General features: G+C 37.7%; 1 protein-coding gene across 1 annotated transcript in view; it reads left to right on the forward strand.

Moving 5' to 3' along the window:
* Positions 1-12,388, forward strand: part of FAM149B1 (family with sequence similarity 149, member B1) — an 85,223-nt gene that overhangs the window by 15,791 nt on the left and 57,044 nt on the right. The window contains exons 4-5 of the mRNA XM_011927966.1: positions 10,501-10,643; positions 11,428-11,544. Coding sequence (XP_011783356.1) covers positions 10,501-10,643; positions 11,428-11,544 — 260 coding nt within the window. The remainder of the gene's footprint in view (positions 1-10,500; positions 10,644-11,427; positions 11,545-12,388) is intronic.

The raw sequence follows: 12,388 nt of genomic DNA on the forward strand, positions 1-12,388 counted from the left end.
TTGTTGGCCAGGCTCGTCTCAAACTCCTGACCTCAAGTGATCCACCCACCTTAGCCTCCCAAAGTGTTAGGATTACAGGGGTGAGCCACTGCACCCAGCCTTGCTGCATGACTTTCCAGGTTAGAAAGCAACACAGCTTCTGGCTGGCTCTTTCCATCTCTCTCTTCTGAATGGTGGACCTCAGAATCCAGCCATCATATTGCAAGGAAGTTCAGACCACATGAAAAGGCTCATGTAGAGAGGAATTAAAGCCCTAGTTGAGAGCCAGCATCAGCTGCCAGACATGTGAGTAAATGAGCATTAAGATGTTTTCAGCTCCCAGCCTTTGAGTCTTCTGACTAAGGCCTTAGATATTGTGGAGCAGAGATAAGCCATTCCTGCTGTGATCTATATAAATTTCTGACCCATATAAATCCAGAGAGATAATACATGATTATTGTTGTTTTAAGCTGTTAAGTTTTGCAATAATTTGTTACACTGCCAGATTAACTGAAGCACTCCTCTCATGCTGCTTAAGGTCATAAAAAAACTGCTTAGGCACTCTCTTACCTCTCTTGGGCTCCTATCGCACACCAGGCCTTCCTCCTGTACAGATACCCACCTGTTGTCTCTAGCTCCCTGCCTGGGGACAATTTTCTGACTGTGTAAAAGTGAACTAGAGTCCAAGTAAAGCAATGGTGGTCCCACGGTGCTGAGGAGCAGAGACCAGAGTTCAGGGCAGAGGAAGAGAAGAGAACCAGAAATTAATTAACGGGTGAATATAAAAATCTATATTTTTTGTCTGATTTCTTTAAAGGACAACTGACTGATTAAAGCAAAATATATGCTTGTATTTCATATGTGTGTGATATATAAAGTGTGTGTCTGAAATGTGTCTGAAATGTGTCTAAAATGTATAAAGAGGAAGTTTATACTTGTAAAAGTAAATAAAGCTCAAATAATGGATGACTATAAGTGGAATTATACTTTTATAAGGTTATTACATTTGTGGATTATTGTAAAATTATTCAAGAAATTAAATGAAACAATTTTTACACAGAGAAAGCTCTAGGCCCAAGTGAATTCTCTCATCCATTTGTGGAAGAAATAACAATGATGCAAACTTTTTTCCAAAAAGTATAAGGAATACTTCTCAATTCGGTTTATAATGAGGTCAGCAGAGTCTTGATGCTACAACCTGAGAAAGACAATGTAATAACAGAAAATTATGAAGTGGGACTTTTAGTATCAGAGTAAGTAGCTTGGCAAATACTCCTCCCCAAAAGCAACAATGAAACTGGATAAAATGGTAAGGTGCAACTATTTAAAGGGTTTGCAAATTGACAAAAAGCATATAATAAATAAAGAAGCAATTATTTATGAAAATCAATAGAACTTTGGGTTAAGAACAGTGAGAGTCTATTCAACTACAGAGGGACAAGCTGTGAAAACTAGCAGCTTCACTGTTGGAGAAGGCTCAGTAGGTTTGGAGTGAACCTGGAGAGACCCTATGCCCAACAGCATGTAAGTAACAGTAGTAAACTTGGTGGGAAGAACAGTTGCTCAGACAGCTTGAGGTTTTAGTCCTGGCTGGGACAAACAATGGATTGGCAAACTATCCAGGAATTTATTAAGGATATCTGGGAAATAAGACGGTCACAGAAGGCCTTGATAAGCTTTCCACACATCCATGCAGGACTGACCAAGCTATCTACACATCCCTAGCTGACCGTGAGTCAGCTTGCAAGTGCAGAGAAGCAAGAGGGCATCCAGAAATTAAAAGCAGATGCAAAAACTGCTTGAATTTGAACTAAGACAAAATAAACTTTAAAAGAAAAAATACTATTAGAAACAAAGAGGGACATTTTATAATGATAAAAGGGTCAATTCATCAGGAAAATATAGCAGTTATAAATGTAACATCTAATAACCAAGTCTTAAAGTCCCTGAAGCAAAAAAATGACTGAATGGAAAGGAGAAACACTGTAGCAATTATAGCTGGAAACTTTAATACCCCACTCTCAATACTTGTAGACCACCTAGACAAAAAATCAGCAAGGATATTAAAGACCTGAACAATACTATCAACCAACCTGACCTAACTCACATCCCACCCAGTGACAGCAGTATAGATACTCTTCAAGCACACATAAAACAAGTTTTTTTAACTATAAAAAGATGTAAATTATACAAGGTATGTTCTCCAACCACCTTGGAATTAAATTATAAATCAACAACATACATTTGGGATATCCTCAAATATTTGGCAATTAAACATCACTCTTCTAAATAACACGGGTTGAAAAAGGAATCTATAAGGGAAATTAGAAAATATTTAAAAAAGGGAAAAGCAAAATATCAAAATTTATGGGATGCAGCTAGGAGGAAATGAATAGCTTTAAATGCCTACAGAAAAACAGGGAGGTCTCAATAATATGTTTGCACCTTAACAAACTAAAGAAGAACAAACTAAATCCAAAGCAAAGCAGAAAGAAGGAAATAATACAGATAAGATAAAAATTAATAAAACAAAAAAATAGAGAAAATAAAGTCAAAAGTTGTTTCTTTAGAAAGAAGTCAGTAAATTGACAAATCTTTAGTTGGTTTGATCAAGAAAGAAGAGAGATTGACATGATCAGGAATGAAAGAGAGGGCATAACTCAACCCTACAGAAAGTACTAAGAGAATTCAGTAAACAACTTAATGCTAACAAATTAGATAACTTAGATGTAATGGACAAATCCCAGGAAAGACATAAATTAACAAATTGACTTAAACAGAAATTAAAAATTTAGATAGAGCCATACCAATGTAATTGGGTTATTTCTATCTATGTAATTTCTATTTAAATAAACTAAATTAATAATTAAAAATCTTTCGACTGATCACAGTGGCTCATGCCTGTAATCTCAGCACTTTGGGAGGCAAGGAGGGAGGATCACTTGAACCCAGGAGTTCAAGACCAGCCTGAGCAATATAGTGAGACCCCCATCTCTACAAAAACTAAAAAAATTAGCCAGGTATGGTGGCACGTGCCTTTAGTCCCGGCTACTTGCGAGGCTGAGGTGGGAGAATCGCTTGAGCCTGGGAGGTCAAGGCTGCAGTGAGCCATGGTCACACCACTGCACTACACTGGGCAACAGAGTGAGTCTGTCTCAACAAACAAACAAACAAAAAATCTTCCCACAAAGAAATCCAGGCACAGATGGGCCAGTAAATTCTATCAAATATTTAAATTCTAGTAAACTCTATCAAATATTTAAAGAAATAATAACAATATTTCACAGACTCTGAAAATTAAGGAACATTTTCCAATTCATTCTATAGACCAGTATTACCCTGATACCAAAACCAGACAAAGACAAGAAAATAATTCTTTATATAAGAGATTCTAAGGAATAGAAAGAAAAAAAGAAAAAAATTAGAACTGATATATGAATTTAACAAGGCCACAAAGTCCAAAGTCAATATGTAAAAATCAATTTATTTCTATATACACTTAAATATTTAAGAAGAAATAATACCAATCCCTCACAAACTCTTTCAGGAAAGAAAGAACAGTTCCTACCTAATTCATTCTATGAAGCCAGTATGACCTTGATACCAAAGTCCATCATCACAAGAAAACTACAAACCAGATGCCTCTTGAAATTAGACACAAAAACTTTATTAGCAAACCAAATCCAATCACATAAAAGGGTTATTTACCCTGACCAAGTGGGTAAATAGGATTTATCCCAGGAATGCACAACTGGTTCAACATTAGAAAAACAACTCTTCATCTGGGTAGACAGACGTTGAAAAAAAGAAAAACAACTAATTTAATACATTATACTAATAGAATAAAGGTCAAAAATGACGTGATCATCTTAATAGTAACATAGAAAAAAACATTTGACAAAATCTAACACCCATTCATAATTAAAAAAACACTCAACATACAAGAAATAAAAGAGAATTTAATCAACCTGAAAGGCTGGGCATCTACAAAAAACTTAGAACTAACATTATTATATGTAACAGGAAAAGACTGGATACTTTCCCCTTAAGATTTAGAACAAGGTAAGGATGTCCACTCTTGCTACTTCTATTCAGCATTGTATTGGAGGTTCTAGCCAGTGCAAGACAAAGAGACATTCAAATTGAAGAGGAGGAAATAAAAATGTCTTTATTCACAGATGTCATGATATAAAAAAAAATCCAGAAAATTTACATTCCCTCCATTACCACCCCCCAAATCTAGTAGAACTAATAAATTAGTTCAGTTAGGTCACAGTATGCAAGAGCAATTTACAAAAATATGGTTTTCATACAATGCGGTATTTTTCAGCCAGAAAAATGAAAGAAGTTCTGATATATGTTACAACTTGGATGAACCTTCAAAACATGCTAAGTGAAAGAAGCCAGACATGACACATCACATCTTGTTTGATTCCATTTATATGAATTGCCCAGAAGAGCAATTCCATAGAGACAGAAAGTAGATTATTGGTGGCCAGGGACTGGGCAGAGAGTGGAATGGGGAATGACTGCTAATGGAAACAGTTTCTTTTGAGGGTGATAAAATATTCTAGAATTAAGATATTGGTGATAGTTGCACAACTGTGAATATACTAAAAACCCTGAATTTGACAATTTAAAAGGGTGAATTTCATGGTGTGTGAATTATATCTAAATTTAAAAATTTGTATTTCTACACATTGGCAGTGAACAATCCGAAAATGAAAATTTAAAAATCACAATAGAATAAAAAAAGTTCTTAGCAATTATTTTAATAAAAGCAACACAAGACTTGTACATTGGAAATTTCAAAACATTGCTGACAGAAATTAAAGAAAATCTAAATAAATGAAGAGACTTCCATGTTCATGAATTGGAAGACAAAATAATAATATGGCATTTCTCCCCAAATTAATCTATATATCAGTGCACTCTATCAAAATCCTACGAGACATTGATATAGAAATTGATAAGCTAATCCTAAAATGTATATGAAATTGTAAAGGATCCAGATTAGTAAAAAAAAAAAAAAATTGAAACAGAAATAGAAAATTAGAGGACATATACTACCACATCTCAAAACGTAGTATCAAAACATTAGTCAAAACAGTGTGGGCAGGGCGTGGTAGCTCACGCCTGTAATCCCAGCACTTTGGGAAGCCAAGGCAGGTGGATCACCTGAGGTCAGGAGTTCGAGACCAGCCTAGCCAACATGGTGAAACCCTGACTCTATTAAAAACACAAAAATTAGCTGGGCACGGTGGTGCAGGCCTGTAGTCCCAGCTACTCTGGAGGCTGAGGCAGGATAATCACTTGAACCCAGGAGGCGGAGGTTGCAGTGAGCCAGGATTGTGCCACTGCACTCCAGCCTAGGCGATAGAGCAAGACTCCGTCTCAAAACAACAACAACAAAATCAATGTGGTACTGACAAAAATATGGTCATATAGTCAATAGAACAGAATTGAGAGTTCAGAAATAAACTCTTACATTTAGGATCCATTGATTTTTGACAAAGGTACAAAGGCAATTCAATAGAGAAAGGATTTTTTTTTTTCCTAACAAATGTTGCTGGGACAATTGGATATCCATGTGCAAAAAGATGAATTCATATCATATAAAAAATTTTACTCAAAATGAATTATAAACTTAAATATAAGAGCAAAAACTATAAATTGTTCAGAAGAAAATATGTAACCAAATCCAGACCTTGGATTAGGCAACAAGTTCATAAATAGGACACACCAAAAGCATAAGCTATGAAAATGGATAAATTTAACTCCTTCAAAATTTACATGTTTTTTGCTTTCACATACCTCATTAAGAAATGGAAGGACACCAGGCTGGCCAAGATGGTGAAGCCCCATCTTTACTAAAAATACTAAAAATTAGCCAGGCGTGGTGGCGGGCACCTATAATCCCAGCTACTCTGGAGGCTGAGGCAGAGAATTGCTTGAACCTGGGAGGTGGAGGTTGCAGTGAGCCGAGATCACACCACTGCACTCCAGCCTGGGTGACAGAGAGAGACTCCGTCTCAGAGGAAAAAAAAAAAGAAAGAAAGAAATGAAAGGACAGATCACAGATTGGGAGAGAATATTTCCAATATCTGACTTGTATCCAAAGTATATAAAGAGCTCTTAAAACTGCATATTAAAAAGAAAAAAAAAAAAAGCCTAGGCACAGTGGCTCATGCCTGTAACCCCAACACTTTGAGAGGCTGAGACCAGCAGATCATTTGAGCCCAAGCATTTGAGACCAGCCTAAGCAACAAAGTGAGACCCCCGTCTCTAAAAAGTAAATAATAAATAAATAGATAAATAAAAAGGAAAAATAAAAGCTGAAATAATGGGCAAAAGACTTGAAAAGACATTCCATGAAAGAAAAATACATAAATGGCCAAGTGGCATGTAGAAAGATGCTCCATATGATGAATTATAGACAAAATGCAAATAGAAAACTGGGAAGATAGACCACTCCACATTCACAAAAATTGCTAAAATTAAAAAGACTGACAATACCTAGTACTGGAAAGGATGTGGAGCGGGTTTAATGCTCACACATTTCTGATAGGAGTGCTAAATTGTATATCTATCCTATAAAATAGTTTAGTAATTTCTTTAAACATACATTTATTATGTGACAGCAATTTCACTGCTAGGTATTATCCAAGAAAAATGAAAACATGTCTAGAAAAAGACTTGCACATGAATGTTTATATCAGCTTTATTCATAACAAACAATATAAACAAATACTGAAAATAACATAAATGTCCTTTAACAGGGGAATGAATAAACAAATTGCAGCATAGTCTTAAAACAAAATACTTTTCAGCAACAGAATGTCATGAGTAATTAATACACGCAGTAACATGGGTGAGCCTCAGAAAGATTCTCCTGAAGGAAGGCAAACACAAAAACGTGCATCCTGCACAATCCCAAGTATATGAAGTTCTAGACCAGACAAAACTAACTTACAGTGATAAAAATAACTCAACATTTTGGAAAACTTCAGCTGCAAAGGAATGTGAGGAGAAATGTTTTATATCTGGAAAGGAATGGTAGTTACTAGGTGAATATTTTGTCAAATCTCATTGTGCTGTACCCTTAAATGTGCGTTTTGCTGAATGTAAATTATTCCTCAGTAAAGTTGATTAAAATTTTAAAGTCCTCAAAGAGTTAAAGGACAAGATAACATCTATTTAAATTATTAGAGGTTTTTAAACAGAGCAGGTAAAGATATTAACTTAACAGGCAAATATGAAGAACCAGTTAAACATCTTCAAAGTGAATAGCATTTGAAATATCTCAATATATAAAGTAAGCTGGACCCAGTGAAGCAGATAGTAGCGAATTGAATGCTAGAACTAAGAAAATCACCTGGAACTGGGGAACTAAAGACAGAATTTGAAGAGTAGTTAGGAGACATGGAGGATGGATTAAGAAACTACAATATATTTCTGACAGAAATTTTAGAGAATAAGAAAGAGGCAGTATTCAAAGAAATAGTCACTGATTTTTTTTTTTTTAGACCTGAAAAAAGATATGTTTGAAAAGCCTATCGGGTGAAAGACAATTTTTTTAGAGAGGGGTCTTGCTATATGATCCAGATTGGAACACAATGGCTAGCCACAAGTGCCACCGTGGCCCAGTACAACCTCAAACTCTTGGGCTCAAGCAATCCTCCTAACTCTGCTTCCTGATTGATTCACTGGGACTACAGGTGTAGGCCACCATCCCCAGCTTTGGACAAATTAAAAAAAAAAAAACTCACAGATAGATAGATATAATTTTTATTGGGTAGGGGTTGACTTTCATGTTTAGGGTGAAAATACATTATTTTCATCTTATACTTTTAAAAGAAGATATGATTTTTCTCCCACTGGAACACTGGAATGTAAAAGGATGTGTAAATTTAGATGTAGTAGAGGGTAAGCAAGGAATCTGAAAAAATGATCAGATTTGCATTTTGTAACCATCCCTCTGACTGCTTTTTTTTTTTTTTTTTTTTTTAAGAGATGAGGTCTCACTTGGTTACCCAGGCTGGAATGCAGTGGCACAATCATGGCTCACTGCAGCCTCGAACTCCAGGGCTCAAGTAATCCTCCCACCTCAGCCTCCTGAGTTGCTGGGACTATAGGCACAGACCACCATGCCTGGCTAATTTTTTATTTTTGTTAGAGATGGCTGTCTTGTGATGTTGCCCAGGCTGGTCTCAAACTTCTGGCCTCAAGTGATCGTCCCCACTCAGCCTCCTGAGTTGCTGAGATTACAGGTGTGAACCTCCATGCCCAGCCCTCTGACTATTCTGGGTTTTTTTGTTTGTTTGTTTGTTTTGAGACGGAGTTTCGCTCTTGTTGCCCAGGCTGGAGTGCAATGACACGATCTTGGCTCACCGGCAACCTCCATCTCCCGGGTTCAAGAGATTCTCCTGCCTCAGCCTCCCAAGTAGCTGGGATTACTAGCTTGCGCCATCATGCCCAGCTAATTTTGTATTTTTAGTAGAGGCAGGGTTTCTCCATGTTGGTCAGGCTGGTCTAATTTTGTATTTTTAGTAGAGGCAGGGTTTCTCCATGTTGGTCAGGCTGGTCTCGCACTCCCGACCTCAGGATCTGCCCGCCTCGGCCTCCCAAATTGCTGGGATTACAGGCGTGAGCCATCCCCCACCCCCGGCTTTTTTTTTGAGATGGAATGTTGTTCTTGTTGCCCAGGCTGGAATGCCATGGTGCGATCTGGGCTCACTGCAACCTCCGCCTCCCAGGTTCAGGTGATTCTCCTGCCTCAGCCTCCCGAGTAGCTAGGATTACAGGCGCCTGCCATCACGCCCAGCTAATTATTTGTATTTTTTGTATTTTTGTAATTTTTGTATTTTAGTAGAGACAGGATTTCACCATGTAGGCCAGGCTGGTCTGGAACTCCTGACCTCAGGAGATCCACCCACCTTGGCCTCCCAAAGTGCTGGGATTACAGGTGTGAACCACTGTGCCTGGCCTGACTATTCTTTTCTTTTTCTTTTTCTTTTTTTATTATGCTTTAAGTTCTAGGGTACATATGCACAACGTGCAGGTTTGTTACATATGTATACATGTGCCATGTTGGTGTGCTACACCCATTAACTCGTCATTTACATTAGGTATATCTCCTAATGCTATCCCTTCCCCCTACCCAAAACAGGACCCGGTGTGTGATGTTCCCCTTCCTGTGTCCAAGTGATCTCATTGTTCAATTCCCACCTATGAGTGAGAACGTGTGGTATTTGGTTTTCTGTTCTTGGCGATAGTTTGCTGAGAATGATGGTTTCCAGCTGCATCCATGTCCCTACAGAGGACATGAACTCATCCTTTTTTATGACTGCATAATATTCCATGGTGTATATGTGCCACATTTTCTTAATCCAGGGCCTGACTATTCTTAAAGGGTGGACTACAAAGGGCAAGGACATAACATGTCAATTACCAAGTGAAAGATGCAGTATACAAAGTAATATACACAGGATTTTCTGTCTACCTTTTCTTAAAAATGGTAGAACCAGGCCAGGTGCGGTGGCTCATGCCTATAATCCCAGCACTTTGGGAGGCCGAGGCGGGTGGATCATGAGGTCAGGAGATCGAGACCATCCTGGCTAACACGGTGAAACCCCGTCTCTACTAAAAAATACAAAAAATTAGCCAGGTATGGTGGCGGGTGCCTGTAGTCCCAGCTACTCAGGAGGCTGAGGCAGGAGAATGGCGTGAACCTGGGAAGCAGAGCTTGCAGTGAGCAGAGATCACTCCACTGCACTCCAGCCTGAGCGACAGAGCAAGATTCCATCTCAAAAATAAATAAATAAATAAAAATATATAGAGAATTTTTTTTCTTTGAGACACAGTCTCACTCTGTCACCCAGGCTAGAGTGCAGTGGCACAATCTTGGCTTGCTACAGCCTGTACCTCCCAGGTCAAGTGATTCTTGTGCCTTAGCCTCCCGAGTAGCTGGGATTGCCGGTGTGTACCACCACGCCCGGCTAATTTTTGTGTTTTTAGTAGAGACGGGGTTTCACTATGTTGGCCAAGCTCGTCTTGAACTCCTGGCCTCAAGTAATCCACCCATCTCGGTCTCCCAGAGTGCTGGGATTACAGGCCTGAGCTACCATGCCTGGTCTTTTTTTTTTTTTTTTCTAAGGCTAGTCAAGTGAAGCAGTAGGGGTGGAGAGGAAACAAAGAAATCCGTAAGTGGTTGTGATCAAGTAGCTGTAAACACCACTGTACTTGGACCAGCCTAAAAAACAGACATTTATCTAAATTTTCTTTAAATATGAATGGAGAAGATATCTGAAAATTCCAAGATCTGAAAACTCACTAATTTAATTTTTCTTTCATGGAAACACAGCAGTATTTCAAGTAGACTAAACATTTAAACAAAACAATGTTTTGTTTAATTTAATTTTGTTTAACATTTAAACAAAACATTTAAATGCTTTCAGTCTTTACAATTTTTAACAGAGAGTGAAGCTCACCTAAATATTTGGGGGGAATATTTTCTTTTAGGAACTCGATCAAAATGCCACTGAAAAAGTCCAGGCAATGTTCACAGCCATTGATGAACTCTTGTATGAGCAGAAGTTGAGTGTGCATACCAAGAGTCTACAAGAAGAGTGCCAACAGTGGACAGCCAGCTTTCCTCACCTCAGGTACTGAAGCCCTCCAGTGGACTTGTATTCATGGATAATACTAAAATTTAAAAAGTAGATTTTTTTTTTAAAAAGCTTGTATTCTAAAATCTTTCTGAGCATGACTTTAATGAATGTAAATAAGGTCATGTGGTATAAAGCCTCAGCTAAGAGAAAACTTAAGTTGGTAGAAGTTTCTTAGAGTTTCCATAACTCATAATATGTGATCCTAATGAAGTAAAACTATTTCTACAACAGCAGCTGAGGTCTAGTATCTGGGTACCAAAAAGCCCTTCTTTTGAACAGGATGGTCAGAAAATGTACACTGTTGTATACAATTAAATTCTTACGTATACTTGAAACCAGACATAAGCTGTTCAAGAGCTTCCTTCAGAAACTGCAATGGTACCACTTATTGCACATACTCAAAATTTATAAAACTTCATGTTCTTAAGAATGTAATTCATAGTTTTCACTAATTTGACTGGGCCTTCATCCCATTTTGGCTGATTTAATGGGGACTATTATAGAGCATGAAGGGCAGATTACAGATGTTTGCTTAGATTTCTTGGTTTTTTTTTTTTTTTTTAACACCGGGCTATAGGTTTATCTTTTCCATCTCCATTCTATGGAAGAGATATACCTGTAGTAAGGCTCTGGATTCACATTTTCTCATTCTTAATCAGTATCAGACTGTATACTGGACTTTTTATGTAGAGCCATCAAATATGTTCAAAATATATCTAGATTTTGTATGTATGCCAGTGAAAGTGCTTAGTTGTGTGTGTGTTTCTTCATTTTGAAGGATTCTAGGTAGGCAGATAATCACTCCAAGTGAAGGTTATAGATTGTATCCTAGATCCCCTTCTGCTGTTTCCGCTTCATATGAAACAACCTTGTCTCAAGAAAGAGATTCTACTATGTGAGTATTCCATTATGTAACTATTTCAATGTGCCCTAATATGCAAGTATTATATCCTACCAGTTGTATTAAGGGATTAAAATACTTCTTCCTGCTTATTGGTATTTAGTAAAGCATAGCAAATTCTATGAGATGGTCCATAGTCTTTGTGTATATTAAAATTTTATTATGTAATTTTGTTCAGAAAGTTATACCTTTCTTGGAGTGTATTAGTCTGTTTTCTGTTGCTTATAACAGAATACCTGAAACTGGGCAATTTATAAGTAAAAGGAAGTTATTTCTTACAGTTCTGAAGGCTGAGAAGTCCAAGGTCAAGGGGCAGGCTCTGGGAGGACCCTCTTGCTGGTGGGACTCTCTGCAGGGTCCCAAGGCAGTGCAGGGACTCACATGGCAAGGGGGCTGTTCATGCTAATATGCCAACTCAGGTTTCTCTCTCTTTTTTTTTTTATAAAGCTACCAGTTCCCCTTCCACAATAATCCAATAATCCATACATGGATTAAACCATTCACGAGGACAGAACCCCCAAGATCCAATTACCCCTTAAAGACTCAACCTCTCAACACTGCCAAATTAGGGACTAAATTTCAACATGAATTTTGGAGGGGACAAATATTCAAACCATATAATAGTGCTTAAGGATATTCTTGTTATTCAGGTCTCTATATCTATATATATTTACATAAATCTATAAATATGGACACTTCCTTCTTGGCATAAATGTGTAAATAGAATAGTTTTTAAAAAATGTCAAAGTCGGCCGGGCGCGGTGGCTCAAGCCTGTAATCCCAGCACTTTGGGAGGCCGAGACGGGCGGATCACGAGGTCAGGAGATCGAGACCATCC

This window comes from Colobus angolensis, unplaced genomic scaffold (genome assembly GCF_000951035.1).
Source record: "Colobus angolensis palliatus isolate OR3802 unplaced genomic scaffold, Cang.pa_1.0 Scaffold12, whole genome shotgun sequence".
NCBI lineage: Eukaryota > Metazoa > Chordata > Mammalia > Primates > Cercopithecidae > Colobus > Colobus angolensis.